This window comes from Aulonocara stuartgranti, assembly GCF_965226115.1.
Source record: "Aulonocara stuartgranti genome assembly, chromosome: 20".
Classification (NCBI taxonomy): Eukaryota; Metazoa; Chordata; class Actinopteri; order Cichliformes; family Cichlidae; genus Aulonocara; species Aulonocara stuartgranti.
In genome coordinates, this window is record NC_138956.1 from 12,207,914 (window position 1) to 12,225,788 (window position 17,875).

General features: G+C 40.6%; 1 protein-coding gene across 3 annotated transcripts; it reads left to right on the forward strand.

Annotated features, from left to right (window-relative positions):
• Positions 1-1,023: 1,023 nt before the first annotated feature.
• atp13a2 (ATPase cation transporting 13A2) lies at positions 1,024-17,082 on the forward strand. 3 transcript variants are annotated; one of them, XM_082517764.1, is made up of 29 exons: positions 1,024-1,323; positions 5,009-5,085; positions 5,496-5,663; positions 6,351-6,409; positions 6,520-6,586; positions 6,661-6,740; positions 6,903-6,980; positions 7,059-7,128; positions 7,277-7,411; positions 7,505-7,571; positions 8,493-8,624; positions 9,391-9,552; positions 9,821-9,931; positions 10,027-10,073; positions 10,155-10,343; positions 10,442-10,648; positions 10,819-10,923; positions 11,250-11,406; positions 11,527-11,638; positions 11,752-11,876; positions 12,016-12,194; positions 12,654-12,746; positions 12,829-12,908; positions 13,054-13,206; positions 13,350-13,446; positions 14,693-14,916; positions 15,064-15,215; positions 15,387-15,559; positions 16,522-17,082. In XM_082517764.1, the coding sequence occupies exons 1-29, from the start codon at positions 1,311-1,313 to the stop codon at positions 16,684-16,686; spliced, it is 3,477 nt and encodes a 1,158-aa protein (XP_082373890.1). In that variant the 5' UTR covers positions 1,024-1,310; the 3' UTR covers positions 16,687-17,082. The 3 variants fall into 3 exon arrangements, with proteins under 3 accessions (XP_082373890.1, XP_082373892.1, XP_082373891.1); XM_082517766.1 differs by lacking the exon at positions 1,024-1,323 and adding an exon at positions 4,036-4,384; XM_082517765.1 differs by lacking the exon at positions 1,024-1,323 and adding an exon at positions 4,036-4,379.
• The last annotated feature ends 793 nt before the right edge of the window (positions 17,083-17,875 follow it).

Genomic DNA, 17,875 nt, shown 5'->3' on the forward strand with positions numbered 1-17,875 from the left:
TATCTCAGTCTCAGAGCAGCATTTCTAATTTTGATTGAAACTGTCAGAGAAAACGGCAGCCTCGAGCAAGCCAGGATATTAGTTTACAGAGGCTGTTAAAATTATACGTCTAACCTTAAAATTTCATCCTAATGGTACTGAGATATTCATAGGGTTAATTTTGAGACAATATATCATGAAGTAGCCATGATTTTGCAAATATTCCACCTTGTAGTGCAGTTTGCAGAAATTGTTTTAAAAATGCACTCACCCAACAAACATTACTGATGAGTGACTCATCAGTAATGTTTTTATAGTGTGCCTAAAATGTTGCATAATTTTGCTGAGAAATCTTTTACTTTGTGGTAATTTTAGATGAGTAGTTTTATGGACAAAACCCACCAGGTCATTCAGTGTTCCCTTAGTGCTAATGTATATAAGAGATGTTGGTGTAATATAACTGAAGTAATGTTGTTAAGTCCTTAAAGTCATATTCTTTTATTGTCATGACTGTATTTGAAGCTATTTTTTATTTTTGTATGATACCTGATTTATATGGAATATGGCTGAAGTAAAATACATTTAATAGTAATTTAACATTATATAATTAACATATAAAACTATGAATTGCAATTTTAAATGGTTTAAAAGCATGTAGAATAGCATATGTAGGCAAGTATATATTCTCCCTTTTTTTATCAAGAAGCAAAGACAAAAAGGTGGTTCGGTGGTTGAATCATCCGTCCCCACCAATGCCAAAACAAAATCTACGCCCTTGGATCCACCCGCCTCTACTCTTGGCGATGGCTGAATACGATTGGTTGGTATTTATATTTAATTAAACGGGTTTTCCAATATTAGGTCATAGCATTTTATTTATTTTTGGCCATTTAATAAAAATGTAAACTTTTCTTTTGTGTAAGGCCAAAGTTAATTTGTTGGATGCCAATTTTCATTCTAGGGACATGTAATCATGACGTGTTGTTTTTGTCATGATATGCGTGATCCACATGAACTGCACCTAAAACAACAACTGTTCACGCATATCATGACGGCTTTATTTGGAAAAAGGCGCCACGTGAAAGAAATGAGCAGATATTTGTGGTCCTTACCAAACCAGCAGTAAACATCACCGCTTCGCGTACCACGCTCTTTAACTTAATGCTATTTCTGCGTCGTCACAATTTTGGACGAGGAGGCTATCCGTAGACATGTGTCATTGTAGTTTAGGTCGCTGCATGGTTTGAAAGAAGCTTTTATGACCGGGAGCAGGAAACTGTTTGTCATTAACATTATGATGGTATGAGAGGTATGCGGGATCTGACGACGGGATGAACGGGAGCGGTAAGTGCGGATGCTTTAAAGGGAATGTTTCCTGCAAACATACACACTGTGTTTGCTAACTGTTAGCCACAACTCTGTTATCTCGCCGGCTAGATACGGATAAATGTTGGCCACTGATGGCAAAAACTAACGGTCATCTTCTGTCAGCTTGCGTACTAAGGTCCCACTTTCTTATTTTTTTCATTTGATCGACTGTGTACTATGTCAGTATAGTGTCAACAAAGGACAAAGGGCTGCTAATAAAGATAAGCATCCAGAATTACTGGAAATTCAACTCTAATGTGAAGCGAACCACCTTTCATTTCTTTATATTTTTGTAGAAAAATGGGAAAAAGGTGCAGCGATTTATCGAAAAATGTGCAAACGTAAATGAAAATACAGTATATAAGGCAGCAACCTAGTTTTTACAGTTCTAGCAAGCTAGGAAGTAACCTTTATTCTTCAGCACAGTCTGAACTCTGTTAGGCATCTTTCATAAAAATGTCTTTAAGTAGTCTTCAAGAATAGTTCTCCAGGCTTCTTGAAGAACATTCAAAGCTCTTCTTTGGATGTTGGCTGCTTTTTGTTCTGTTTTCCGTTTAGATGATCCTACATTGCTTTGATAATGTTCAGGTCTGGGCTCTGGGGACAGTCCAGTTCATGACTGATAGTGTTCTACTCTGTGTTTTTCTATAAATGTGTGCTTTTACTGCACTTGCCATTGCCATAAACCCATTGCCAATCAGACATTTTCAATTCTATGCATTGTATGGCAGGTCAAAATCTGATGGTACTTTGCTCCATTTATAATTCTATCAGTTTTGACAAGATCCCAACACCACTAGATGAAATGCAGACCCAACCATAACAGAAGCCTCACCCTGTAGACACTCATTGTTTACCTCTCTTCTCACCTCCTCCATACTTACTGACAACATTCACTCTATAAGACCTGCTGCCACTGATTTTTCGGTCAAGTTCTTGTGAAATTTCAGCCAATAACATAATACCCTGGAGATGAATTAATGCTTATCCCTTTAGACCATGGCAATCTAAAGACTTCACCATTGCCCTACTTTTGCTACTTACAAAAGCACTACAGAAACTACTGTTTCCTCAATTTACTGTTACTTATGGTATTGCTGTTGTATCTGCTGCAGCTGCAGATACTAGCACCTTTCAGTTTGTGTGCCCTTTTGCAGTTTCATAAAGTATTGTTTGGGCTCCGAGTCAGTAAATTTCACTGCTGTTGTTGCTAAAACTGTTTCTAAGTTGCTAAGATGTAACAAAGGAATTTACTGGCCATATCAGGATGGCAAGGTTATCCTTTGGGTGTACGGACTCTTGGTCCCGGCAGAAAAGTATTGGGTTATTTAATTTCAAGGATTTGTTTTTGCATCCTCAGCTCAGATGACTGTCTTGTGTCTGTCTAGTCTTTTTTTTTTTTTTGCACACAGGGCATTTCCTTTTTGAGACACTGCAGAAATTTTACTCTGTGTAAGTTCTGTATTATCGTGAAATTGAAAGTCTGGGCTTTCTTAAGTTTTGTAAAGAGATGACACCTTACATGGGTGACATATTTGAATGAGTTGGTGACTCTTAACCGGATGAAATCAAGCACTGATTTTTACAAAGAAAATTGGTAGAAGCTGGTGAGTAGCAACATGTCGTTAAATGAGCCATTCCAAATAGTTAGGTACACAGAAAACCGTGGTGAATGACTTCAAAATCAAGGCCCACTGTGGTGAATGAATAGCTGATACTTTACAGGCTTCTTTTGGTTGAGTATGGCCTAGTTTGACCAAAGTGAGCATGTGATTTGGTCAAATTGCCCAACTTGGATAATCCTCCACATGACTGCAGTACAGGCATGGCAGAACAGATGACTCGGTTGTTTCTTGTGGTCAGGGTAGTGTGCGTGTGTACATGCGTGTGTCGTACATCATATTCTTATTATGAACATGCAGCAGTTATGGTATCATGCACAATACATTGTCTTAATGATAACTTGATATGTGCGTGTGTTTCTTGTTTTTCCAATCAATATCATCTTGGTCTTGAAATGAAATGAGGTAAGCAACTGTAAGTCTTTCTAGAAGCAAACCCTGGTAGTCAGGAGTCATGTTGAAAATTATTTTGACAAAGCACTGTCTTCAGTTTAATTATAATTTTAATAGAAAGACAGAAGTTTGATATAAACCAGTTAAAACATTTGGCTGTAAAAGGCATTTTTCCCCTTAAAAATGTTGATTTTTACCTCCGTAGAGTTTCTCTCTTTTGTTATCTGTTGAAATGTAGTTAAATGTAGCTAAGGTGTACTGGGACATAAACTAGATGGGTAGGTGATCTGGGAAAGGCGCAGATTAGCCCTCTGCTATCTCCACTTTGTCTTTTATCTTAGCAAAGCACACGATAAGAAAGGCAGAGAGCAATCACTGTTTCTCAGCTAGCACTGTCCACAGTGTTGCAGCAACATCCAGTGTATTTTAAGATAGCTGGTGGCGCAAACAAGCACAGAAACGTAATTGTGTTGTTGTCTCTAACTGTTGCTGTGTGTGTGTGTGTGTGTGTGTGCGCGCGCGCGCGGGTATGAACCAGATTAACTCGTTCTTTTAGTTTTCAAACAAGGGAAAGCAGCAGTGTAATGTCTGTGCCAGAAAACAGCTGTGAGGTATTGAATGGCCCTCATACTGTGCTCAGGTGCGATTTAATTACTGTGCCGTTCCCATGGTTACCTCACGGGTTGCACTCTGGCTGTTAGCTACCTTTATAATAATAAGATAAGATTCCCCTTTCCCCAGTACATTTTTTAATGTAACTGTCCTGTCCATTTGTCCGCATGCGTAGTCTCAGATATGATTAAAAAAAAACAACTAGATTAAAATAAATAAAAATGAACGTCCTGTCTGCAGTTTTCCGGGTGACGTTTCGTGTGACGGGTTTGTTTCAGAAGCCGGTTAGACTCGTAAGCATGAAGAGCCCGGATCAGTGCAGGCTACAGGGAGCCGAAGCACCACTGCAAGGTGGTCTGATCCGTAACTTTCGGGAAAAGGCTTAATTTTAATCGCGCTTTGACGGTAAGGTCAGTCTATTCCTAAATTGTGTTTTCAAATTAAAGGAATGTGGTTTTCTTTTCGATACGAGCCAGCTGTTTGGAAGCGGAAGTCTGTTCTGAAAATAGCGTCGTTTATTGTGCTTTTGTTTTGATTTTCGCTGTTATCGGTATGAGTTTATAGCGAGCTTTTCACCTCTTTCGCGCTGTAAAGTTAATGTTTTCGTAAAACCTCAAAGTGTTTCCAGCTTAATGAGATGCGCGGATTGACTTTATTAGAGTTTATGGTGACTCTTGAATCTCCTAAAAATCATATACATTGTGATCTTACTTATTTAGAAGTACACAGATGAACAACTGTGAGATGTTTTTACCCGCACTGTCCTGGACTGGAGAGCTCTCCCTGTTCAGTTTAGACTACATTGCAGAGGCAAAACATTTTTTAATATTTGTATCTGAATTCCTGCTCAGGATGTCTCACATTAAAGAAAGTCTTCAAGTTTGCGGCATGGACCGGACACAAGCTTTGCACTGCGTTTTGTCAATATTGACTTTGAAGGCGCGCGCGCGTGTGTGTGTGTGTGTTTTATGCTGCTTGGTTCATGTTAATGTTTTAACAGACGCACCATTCACCCTGCATATCCTGTTCTGTAGGTAGTGTGGTGGAGCCGCAGAGCGGACTCCCCTCACCCAGTCCTCGAGACCCCCTACTGAGTCCTGACACACACATGGTAAGAACCTACTCAGTGTTTCTGATTCCTGTTGTGGTGTGTGTTGTTTGTTATCTAGCTGTGAGTTAGATAGATATAGAAAAGAAAAGGTTAAACTGGGAAAATCAAATGCTGTATAAGTGAAAGTGCAGAAACTGATGACTTGATGTTGTGCCCAGCACCTGTCACCTGTAGATGCAGAACTTGCGTTGGTCTCTGTGGCCTTGTTATAAATAACTTCTATCATTTGTGGTTTTTAGTATCACTTCCAAAGACAATACAAGACACAATCTGGCTTCCTACAGTGGCTTTTTAACATGCAATGCCACCAATGATAAGTTGACTAGATTTATGGAAATGAACCGCTGTGTGGATGTGAAAATGAGTCTGATTTTGAACCTGAAATCCTGTTTGGTTCTCTCTCCCACCAGGATGTTCAGGGGTATAAGTGGGTGCGCTGGCGGGTGTGGTTGTGTCGACTGGCTGCCCTGCTGTCCTTAGGGCTCCTCCTGCTTGTGTTTCACTGGCGCCCACGGTTTGGTGTCTTTGCCCGCTGCAGGTCCTGCCCTCCGGCTTTGGCGGATATTCTGCTTCTCAGAGTGAGATAATCAAACAGTTCCTATGCTGAAGTAAACTCAACCTGATGGCTGGCATTATTATCACTGCCTATCACTTTGTTCCACATTGTCCTTGCAGGACTTAATCTAGGCTTCTTATTGCAAAAACTGGCTTGGTCATAGAGTATTAGTATATGTATTATGTATAGTTGTTTACACATTCTCCAACAAAAGATTCCAGGAAGAAACAAAAATCCTTTTGGGGTTGCGTCAGGAAGGGCATCCAGCATACTAGCGTAACTTTACGTAACTTTAAAAAAAAATATATGCTCGCTAATATATGCAATGATAGTTCCATTCCAAAGTTTTAAATAGGGCGTCATCTCCAGCTTTGTATTCCTGGTGTCCTGCATTCACAGTTTGAAACAAGCTTTTTTAGCTCCTCTCTCATTAAGACCAGCTTCCTTTTACGCCAACTGTCTTCAGATTGGCTGCCAAATGTAAACAGAAGGTTTGAACAGCAGGTGGGTGAATCACTGAAGTACTGGAACTTTTTAGTGAAATACTCCTGCTTACACTAACCTGAACAGTTATTACTTTACTTTATTTTGTGATGTTCTGATCACCTAGATTGAATGGCAGTTTTCTGTTAGATACTTCCTGTCTTGCTTTAAGAAAGTGTCCAGTTTCCAACTCTAACTGGTGAATTTGTGTAACCTTTTCCTTCAGGACAGTTTTGGCCAGCAGCATGTGGTGGAGGTCCTTACAGAGGAGATGGAGGAGGGAAGGTGAACTACTTGTCTATATATTCACACAACACCCTAAGCCTTTCAACTGTGTACATATATCTAAGAGAACTGTTAAACAAAACTAATCTAACTTGGTTGTTTCTTTCCAGTTTGGAGTTGCTTGGACAGTCAGAGGATACCGAATCCAGAGATACAGTTCAGCTGTACAAAGAGGAGGTAAAGCAGATGTTTCAGCAGAACCTTTTGTCCTGAACGGTACTTCTCCAAGATCTGACAGCTTTGTGTTGCAGAAAACACTGCTGCGGTACTACCTGTTTGAAGGACTGCGTTATGTCTGGGTGGATAGGAAAGGCGCGTTCTGTCGCGTTAGGTACGGAAAAAACTATAATGCAGTGGGATTCAACTAAACTAGACTCATGAGTTTGTGTGTCTTAAATAAAAAGAAGAACATACCCCCAAAACTCACTCTTTTAATAGTCTAATGCACTCGTTGTGTTGTGGAAAAAAAAAGTGGATTAATTTGTTTTTATAGTGTCCTCAATGAGGACTGGACCTGCAATAACCTGCATGGCTCCCAAAAGGGACTGAGTCCCTTGGAGCAGAGCTTTAGGTAGGAAACACATGGACACAACACATTCCCTAATCTCAGAGGACCATGCTGAATAATCAAATGCACGATTTCTTTCAGGAGAACCATATATGGAACAAATCTTATTGATGTGCCTGTGAAGCCTTACCCAAAGCTGCTGTTTGAGGAGGTGGGATACATGATTACCTTCATACCGATTTCTTTTTCATTTGGCTTTTAAATATTTGATGTAATAATTTATTTAAAAAGCTCACATGATGCATCCAGTTATATATATTTTTTAACATATTTTTTTCACTCTTTTTTTGTTTCTGTAGATCCTCAACCCATTCTATGTGTTCCAGATGTTCAGCATCATCCTCTGGACGGTTGATCAGTATTATATTTATGCCATATGTATATTTATTATCTCTGTCATCTCCATCGGTATCTCACTTTATGAGACCCGGAAGGTGAGCCTGTTATCAGAAACACACTGGAATTGTAACTGACTGTGTTTAAGCACAGAAACGAGAGAATAATGGTATTTATGTTTTTGTGACCAGCAAAGCATCACGCTTCGCAACATGGCCCAGCTAATCACAACCGTCACTATTCGCAGAAAGTCGGGAGGTGAGGGGTATTTTTGTTTGTTTGTTTTTTTAAGCAGATGTTTTATAATATGAATTTACTTTTTTTCCAGAAACACAATTATTTGTGGAATGTTTAACTGATTGATACTTAAAATAACTTTGACAGGAGTCCACTAATGTAATTCATGTGAAGATGGAAGAGCAGTCGATATGCTCAATAAATAATAAATAATATTAAAAAGTTTTAATTGTTAAAGCCAAGACAGTCACTGAGAGGAGCATGTTTATCAGTTAAAAACACTTCGATTTGCTGATGAGATAAAAAAATAGTGTTCAAACTAAATGAAACTCATTTGTGTCGGTAACAGTTGCTAACTCTTAAACCACAGATGCACCCTGTTAAAACAGAATGTCAGGTCTGATCATTTGGACCAGTTACAGTGTACAAGTAATTTGTTAAACGGTTTAACTGGCACATGCTTGTCCTCCCTTTATGGTCCTCTCTTTATGCACCTACGTGGACAAGGACCTTGACAATGTGCTTTACCGGCTGTAGTTGTGTAACTTTGTTATTCTATCTCATATACAAACATGTTCTACTAAGCATCGCTGAGTGCAAACAGAAAAACTCCCCAGGGAAACTTTAAGCTGTTCCCTTGAGGCAAAAACCAGCTGAGCTTTTTGTTTGTTTAACTAGTTTGCAAAAATATCCAGCAGCTATAGAAATGTAACAAAAAAAGAGAGAGTGAGAAAATATAATTTGGTTCCACATTGCCTATAAGGTTACACATGCAGAAACAGAGAAAAGTACTACATTAAGCACATTAGTGCAGGACTGGTCACGAGGACAAACATTTGCAAAGGAAGTGTGAAATTATCATGTTCAGTAGGTTTTTGATTCTGACCAGTCACTCCAGAAGCCTTCGCATAGACATCTGTACTGGACTGTGTGTTTTCTCAGAGGAGGAGTGTGTGAGTTCAGTGGAATTGGTCCCCGGCGACTGTTTGATCATCCCTCAGGAAGGTATGCTGCTGCCCTGCGATGCTGCCCTGCTGGCTGGGGAGTGTCTTGTCAATGAGAGCATGCTCACAGGTAATTAATTGACCTTAACAGCACCTAAAGACATTTTCAAACAGCCATTTTGAACTTTTCTAAGACATCCTGCAGATGTGCACGTGAGAGCAAATGTTTGGACATTTTATTTGCCAGTCTGTGTAGTGTATGATAGCTCTGTGGCCCATATGATGTTTTAAAACGGGTAATAGTCGGATGAATTCGTAGATCTTGCATCATGCCTTCAGTGTGTTCTAACCAGGTAGCACCCTGGCCTAAACCAAACTGAGTCGTTCCAGTAGTGAGAATAAATGTGAGGCAGACAATTTCCTGCTTTTTGAGAGACGACAGTTTCTAACAATGTCCCTATGTAACTATCATAACCAGGTCCTGACCCGATTCTCCGCATCTGGAGTTAATGTGTGGAAAAACAAAATCGATTGGCTGTGCTCCTCAGTCGTCATGTTATTTGCTCGTCGTGCCCACAAGACTAATTTAAAAGTGTTATCAAGGCTAGAGTCAAGTCACATTTCACAACCTTGAGTGTAACTAAAGCAATAAATTGGCCATCAGAAGGGATTTTCTTCACTTCCAAACTACTTTACATGTCAGTGCTAGTTATTCAATGAATGTTTAGTGTAGGAGTCTGTCCAAAAGAGGGTACATAACTTGCTTCAGACACATTTTTATTATTTGACCAACTAATGGTCGTGGCGCTTGGTCATAAAGGTGTGTTACTAATTCTTATTATAGCCTGACTTTTGAGGAATGTGTGCAGTAATCTGCTCTTGTCATCTGTGTCCAGGCGAAAGTGTCCCCGTGCTCAAGACTCCACTGCAGGTTAGTGATAGGAAGTACAGCTCAGACACTGAGCGCAGACACACCCTGTTCTCCGGTACGCAGCTCATTCAGGCAAAGGGAGGAAGACCAGGAGGCGGTGGGGCTGTTGCTGTTGTTACAAGCACCGGTGAGTAGAGAAACCGATGATGTGACTCGTTCTTTTAGAGTTTATTTTGCAAGTTGAAGGGACCCTGTGATGCTTTGACTCCATGCAGAAATATTTTTCACTGAGGCAAGACGGATCAGATTTTCCTGAAGTGATTAATAAACATGAGTATAAAGAAAATATAAAAGGGTTTACAGTTGCAAATAATTATACATTCAATATATTTTGGCACTTAAACTGTTTATACACCAAGTGAAACCACTTCTGTTTGTATGTGGATTATCCACAGGGTTTTTCACAGCCAAAGGTGACCTGGTCAGCTCCATTTTATATCCTCAGCCAATCGACTTCCGCTTTTACCGAGATGCCGTCAAGTTCCTGCTCATCCTGGCTTCAGTTGGTAAGAGCTTTAACAGCAACCTGGTTATCATTGAGACATGAAGCCTTTTGACCCAATAACAAGTTTTTCCAATATTCCCCATCTCACTGCTGCAGCTCTCATTGGAACCATTTACATTTTTGTGGTCCTCTATAGATCAAATGTAAGTGGCATCTCTAGTGACTGCATGTTTTGCTCGCATAGTAAAATACTATCACTGACATGTGGTTGGATGTGTATCCAGGTGACCTGGGCAGAGCTGGTTATTAGGAGTCTGGATATTGTAACCATTGCGGTGCCTCCCGCTCTGCCTGCTGCCATCACTACTGGCACAATCTACGCTCAGCGAAGGTTGAAGCAACGTGGCATCTTCTGCATCAGTCCACCGCGCATCAACATCTGTGGCAAGGTCTCACTCTTCTGCTTTGACAAGGTGAGGAGGGAGAGTGTTGCTAGAAGTGTGCTGTGTACATAGAGATGAACCACAGCTACTTTACATGTTGCTGGTGCTTTGTACATCTGTTTTCTTAGACAGGAACATTGACAGAGGAGGGTCTGGATGTGTGGGGAGTGTTGGAGGCGGGGCCTGCCGGTTTTTCAGAGCTGGTGCCTGAGCCCAGGCTTTTGCCTCCGGGGCACCTGAGGTCTGGCTTGGCTTGCTGTCACACTGTTGCGCTGCTGCGTGGCCAGCTCCTCGGAGACCCTTTGGAGCTTAAGATGGTCGAGTCCACTGGTTGGGTATGTTACCGTGTTACTTATTTCAAAGTGCTTGAGCTCGCATGCATCTCATTTAAAAATTTGGATTTTTTTTAAATAATTGATGAAAATGTATGCTTGGAGGCTCTTTCAGTTTCACAATCTGAAAACATTAATGGGAATTGGAGTTCATTTTTTTTCTGATTTTGCAGACTCTTCAAGAGCCAGATGGAGATGGCAGTGTGCTAAATGCAGAGTTTGGAGGCCACAAAGTTTTGGCAGTAATGAGACCACCAGATCAACAAGCTTATGGAGCAGTGAGTATCCCTGTTATCACTGATACAGGTTGATCAGTAGGATTTATTAAAGCGAATGCTTACTGACTGTAAAGTTGTTATATGGGCAGCGGTTGTTTTTCAAATAGTTGCTCCTGTGTTTCGGCTGCTGATAATGAAAGATGTACTTGGTTTGTGCCTCTTTTCTAATGCAAGACAGTTGGTAAGCAGATGTAGCCAGGGCAGGTGGATAAATGAAAACGCGTAAGCTTAAGCAGCGTAATTTTTTTTTTGTCTGCTTTGTCTGCCATTTGGAAAGATCAAGAACTTGCCGAAAGTCTTCATTTATTCTTTCATTTTGCTCTCAGTCCACGGATGAGGCGATGGCAATTGTACAAAGGTTTCCCTTCTCCTCAGCCCTGCAGAGGATGAGTGTGGTGACAGTGACCCACGGGGGGCGCTCAGCTCTTGCTTTCATCAAAGGATCTCCAGAGATGGTGGCGAGCCTCTGCCAGACTCAAACAGGTTCAAAATTGACACAAATCATAACTATAGCTTTAGTGACATTTACTCACGTTTTGTTTTTTTGCAGTACGTTTTCCTATTTTATGACATTTGTCCAAAATGGAATGTTTGCATTTCCAGTTCCAGCACAGTTCTCCAGCAAACTGCACAGCTTCTCCAGTGAAGGCCTCAGGGTTCTCGCAGTCGCCTACAAGCCATTAAATGTGAACTCTAACTTAAGCACCATTGAGCGGTAAGAACATAGTCTATATTTCTGGCTTAATTGTGGCACAAAAACTTATCCATTTTTAAAAAAATGATCTATAATAGTTTAATATGTTTGCTGATCAAGCTGTTTGTCCACAGAGGGGAAGTAGAGAAAGACATGCACTTTCTGGGTTTGCTGATGATGAAGAACTTGGTAAAGCCTGAGAGTGCCAAAGTTATCAACATCCTGAGAAAGGCGAACGTTCGCAGCATTATGGTCACTGGTGAGGAATGTTTTTGTATTCATCACTGACCGTGCAACTTATAATATTTCTTGTTATAAGATAGTAAGTTGCAGGAATCGACACAGATGGGTTTTTTAAAAGTCTTTTTGTCCCATCTTGTGTGTCTTTTTAACCATAGGGGACAATGTTCTAACAGCAGTTAATGTAGCAAAAACCTGTGGGATGGTGGGATCTGACGAGAAGGTGATATTCATCACTGCAACCCCCCACACTGCCCAGTCCATGCCCACCCTGAGGTTCAGCCTGGAGGAGGAAGCGGCTCTTTCTGGCCAAAGTTCAGTAGAGGTCATCACTCAGGTTGGTCTTGCTTAAATGGGACACTCCACTCTGGATTGTACTCTGTTGCTAAAATGTTTGTTACAGTCATACTAGCAGCTATGAAATTATGAAACGGCTACGTTGTGAAAGAGTTCCGGTTGAAGTGTTGCTCACTGATGTCACGCCTGGTTTCTGTGTTTGTGCCTGTGGCCTGCAAACATGGAAGTAAATGACCTCAGTGCTCAAGTAAAGTCGAGGACTCATATTGTTGCCTGGTTATAGTTCATTTTTAATGGAAGCAAATTTGTGCAGCTTTGAAGGCAAATGAAATGGTATGATCTTCATCTCTCTCTCATGTCAACACATTTCTAAACAGCTTGAATGCTTTCTGTTTCTATGACAGTTGTATGCATAACAAGTCCAGCTATGGCCTACTTTTTTTTCAACTGGCAGGATTCATTCGAGTTACTGTTACTGATGTCTCTCCTCCTCTCTCAGGGTTTGTATCAGGGTGGTGTTGTCTATCACTTGGCTATCAATGGCAAGTCCTTTGCTGTCCTCTGTGACCACTTCCCTGAGTATCTGCCGAAGGTAATGGAAACTGTGTAAACAGGAATACTTTGACAGTGCACCGCACTTGCACGCTAATGACTTTAACCTGCTGTCACTGCAGGTTTTGATGAGAGCCACGATATTTGCACGCATGGCCCCTGACCAGAAAACCCAGCTAGTGAAGGAGCTGCAAAAACTGAAGTGAGTACAGTTTCTGCAGCATACACAAACTAGAAAGGAGTTGACACATAAGGAGAACAAATGGGAAATAAAACAGAGTAGAAATATAATGAAAGGGAATCATTTTTATAACATTAACTGTGAAATACTGCTACTGTTTCTGAAGCTACCGAGTGGGGATGTGTGGAGACGGGGCCAATGACTGCGGGGCACTAAGAGCTGCTGATGTCGGGGTTTCTCTTTCCGAAGCTGAGGCTTCAGTTGCCTCACCTTTTACTTCCAAAACTGAAAACATCAGCTGTGTGCCCCTGCTTATCAGGTAAAGACTGAGATTAAAAGCCTAGAAAACACAAAGCAGATGGGGGAAGTCTTTTTGAAAACCAACCAAACTTCTCATTTGTGTCTGCAAAAAGAAAAAGATCTGTCCTTTTTTTTCCCCCGTCCTACTCTTTTTCCATTCAGAGAGGGACGATGTTCTCTGGTCACCTCCTTCAGTCTCTTTAGATACATGGCCCTCTACAGCCTCATTCAGTTCTGCTCCGTCATCATCCTCTACACGGTGAGTATCAGCAGATCACAACTCCCTCATCTTTCTCTGCTTTGTCCCCGTAGATCACCTTAAACATGAAGCTGCAATTTATTGCCAGCTTTTCATCCATTGTAGAAATAAACCAAAACATACATTTTATGGATAAAATGACTGAAATAAACTAAAAATGTATGAAAATATGTGTATAAATAACTCATAATAAACGTTACACATGTTTCAGATAAGCAAAGACAAAGATAACACAAAACAGGTGTAATGATACCTGCATTTTGGTAGGTCTGGATAGCCAAAAGCTATCCGGCTATCCAGACCTACCTGGCCCTGTGGGAAATGGTTATTACCCCCTCTTCATCCCACCCTCTATATTAATTATGAATTAATGTGATTAGATGCATTTTTTTTTTTAACGATGAGTTCAGTTTCACACCCAGGCCTGATTACTAGCAGATCTGTTGGATAAAGAAATAACGTGACCTGTTTGACAAGGCGAAACAGGCAAAAAGATCTCAAAAAGCAGCTTAAAAACAAATTAATCAACATCTATCAGTCTGGAAAGGGTTAAATATCTGATGGTTTGGGACTCCAGGGATCCACAGAGAGAGACATGATCCACAAATGGTGAAAACTCGGAACAGTGGTGGACCTGCAGTGGCAAGCCTACCAAAAATACTCCAAGAGCTCATTGAAGGTCATCCAGGTCACTCATGCTGGAAAACCCTCCGCTTTGGCTGAATGAAAGCAGTTCTCCGAAGAAAAGTTGAGCAAAGTTCCTCCACAGCGATGTGAAACATTCATTGCAAGTTATCACAAGTGCTTGATTGGACTTCTCGCTGCCAAGGGTCAAACCCCCCCCCCCCAAAAAAAACAAAAAACAAAACAGTACAACCTGGTCTACAGGTAGTGAGAAATGAATGTGGCCAAAAACTTTAATAAAACGGCATGAGCGAAAGCACACTGCATTCTGTTCAGCTCTCGTCAAAAAAAGCAGTTTTAACTGTTATTCTTAGAAGCAAATGGAAATGACTATGTGTATGTGGAGCTCCAACTTTAAAATGTGGAAAATGTTCTTTCACTTAATATTGAACACTTTGGTAGCCCATAAAATGTGACCTGTGCAGTCTCTTAACACCAAATGCCAAACAGAACCACAGTCCGGTTGACTTGATCTGCATGAAAACAAAACAAAGTCCTAAATCATACAAGTTTGTTTTGTTTTTTTTTCTCCCCTAAATAATCATTCTTGATGTGTGTCCAGGTGAAGACGAGCGTAGCAGACCAGCAGTTCCTGTATTGTGACATTCTTCTGGTGACTCTGCTGGCCATTGTGATGGGAAGAGGAGGCCCTAGTGAAGAGCTGTACCCTTCCAGACCCGCGGCTAGTCTGTTGGCCCTGCCTGTACTGGGCAGCCTCTTCATCCACACCTGCATGATTGCTCTGGGCCAGCTGGCTGCGCTCTTCATCACAACCTCAGAGGAGTGGTCAGCAAAATAGCTTTTATTTCTCATCAGACTGCCCTCAAGAAAACTGTTTACGTTGACTTCTGTGTGTTCAGATGCAGATTTAGAAAAAGAGCATCCCACGTGTTCTGCACTTTAACTCTTATTTGTCTCTTCCTTCATTTTTAGGTATATTCCTCTCAATGCGACTGAGGTCGGAACAGCCAATCTGCCAAACTTCGAAAACACCTGTGTGTTTGACATATCTGGTTTCCAGTACATCATCATGTCAGTGGTGGTCACCAAGAGCTACCCCCACAAGAAACCCCTCTACCACAACAGTGAGTGAACATGTTCAAATGCCAAAGGAGGATGATTTCAGTTTGGGAGGGCGATACATTTGGACAAATTTAGAACTATTCATGAAAGTCATACTGAGTTCAACATTAGTGAAACTTATCACTGATGCAGGACAGTTGAGTCACAAGTGTTTTTTTCTCTCCTTTTCCCAGTGGTTTTCCTTATCCTGCTGTTCGTCCAGTTTGGTGTGACAACCTGGCTGGTGTTGTATCCTGGGGCTGTCTTTAGCCGGTTACTTCAACTGTACAACATCTCTGACATGAATTTTAAATTGCTGCTCGTTAGTCTGGCTGCTCTCAACTTCCTCATTTGTTTTGTCGTGGAGGTGAGTGATTTGTACGGAGCTTCCCAGATTCCCCGTCTGTTAAACTACACAGCAAAATCAACGAAATCAGACATCTTTAAAGTGGCTGTGATAGAAAGCTCGTAATATTCTAAAGTGAACATGTTTGCTAGAATAAGGCCCTACTGTAGACTTTTTTTTTTTTATAGCACATTTTAAAAGCAGCAGTGCTGACCAAAGGAGTGATGTGACCATGCTTTCTGATGCCTGTTAAAAGATGCACAGCAGCATTTTGGACTAACCACACATAGTCCACTCTAGAGGTGTTGAAGGCCTGAATAAAGAAGATGGGATTTTTCTTTAGCGAATTGATGTAACTGATAGAACATTATTTAACAACTGTGGCCACATTTGTTAAATAAAATAGATAAGCATCTTAAAAAAAATAAAAATAATTAACAGTGAGGGAACAATAAGAAGCAAGAGGGCACACGGTGTCAAGGTTTGTGATACCATCTTGTAGACTGTTAAACGGAGGCTGCAGTGGGACAGAGGGATCAAATTAAATGGGGTAATAGTAATAATGATGCTTTCATTGCTTTAAGTGAGATACGATACTGTGCAAAAGTCTTCACACTTCATTTCCTTATACTTTGCTTTCAAGGAGCCAGGCTTGTTTTGCAAAGTAGGTCTTGAGCAATAGTTCAAGACTCTGAAGTTCTTTCAAAATTTTCTTTGGACACAGACTTGCTTTTTAAAAAAAAAAACAAAAAAACCCCCAAACAAACACACTTCCCATTATAAAAGAAGTGCTGGGTCTAAAAAGTAACTTATATTAGATGAACATAAAATAAACAGAAATCCAGCCCAGACCTGAGATAGTAATAATTTGTCATTTTCTGAGCAAAATATAAAGTATAGGGGTGCCTCAGTACTGTTGTGCAGTACTGTATATCAACAGATTCCCTGAATTATTCTACCACTTCCATGTTTTTTCCTCCCAGGTGCTGATAGACCTGGGTCTTTTGAACTGCCTTCGACTGCTGCGAGGGAAGCGTCCGTCTAAGAAACAGTATAAACAGCTGGACTCTCTTCTGTCAGACTCTACATCATGGCCGCCTCTCAATCAAACTCTGACCCCCACAGATACAGTTCTGTGCTGTAGCTAGCATCTGCTTGGCCTTCCGTGACTGTAATCTGAGCCAAACTATGCCACAGATGCCCAAACTACATCCCCAACTTGACCAACAATGCAAAGTCTTCAATAATAAACTATTTTTATTTAAGCTGCGTTTTTTTTTTAACAAGTTATTTCCATGAATTTAATGTGTTTTCCAATGCAAAGCACTGAACGTAAACATTTTTTTTTCCCAAATCATTTTATTAAAGTATTTACAGGCAGTTTGTGTTCGCACTTGGCTAAACCCGTCTCCTGCTCTGTCGTTAGAATTCCTGAACAAAAAATCGCTTACCAGTACTGTGAACTCACCCTCAGTTTCTTGAAATACAGTAACACAACCAAAAAAAAAAACCCAGGAAGTAAAGATGTGATACAGGAGGCACAAGCTGAATTCAACCACTGTAAGAACTTTTTGTGTTTATGTCACACCATTTAATATGGCTTTGAAATCTCCTCTGTTTCCAAAAAAATAAAAAAAAATAAATCTATTGAACACAATGGTCTTTGAAAGCCACACAGGCAACTGCTCTCTGGATCGCAGCTAGCTGCTCCATTTAAGCAGTGGACCATCACTCACCATTCTTGTGACTAAAATGCTGACGGTGGGAAAAAAAACAAAACACACCCAACATTCATACACCTTGGGGCATAGACATCATTTCAGTTACATTGCAATTTATAGAGCACGGTTTCTAAGTGCCAACCCAAGCTTAAATACGGACATTAGCTGTATGAGCAATCAACCCTGCTGGAAAAATACAATCTTATTCATTCATTCAGCCTCATTCACTTGACCTGAGTTCCTACATGCTGTACTTCAGTGGGGTGTATGAAGAAAAGAAGCACGTCGCCAACAAGGTGGAGTTAAGACAGTGAGGCTCGAGAGGTACAGCAGTAAATTCACCATCTGACCCTTCTTTAAATTGCTGCCAACATCACCTTCAAATAATGATTTTTAGGTTGTTGTTTTATTAGTTTTTGATTTTAAAAAAAGGGCTTTTGGTTCTTTTTTAGTTAAAAAATACTGCTCTGACATTGCTGCCCTCTTCTTAAAGAAAAAACTGCAGGAAAGCTACTTAAAATGGACTTCAATCCAACATCTCATCTTTTTTGCCTTTACTTTTAAATAGAAATGAAATGACAGTCTAAGGAAGACAGCCAGAAAGCTTTAAAAAAAA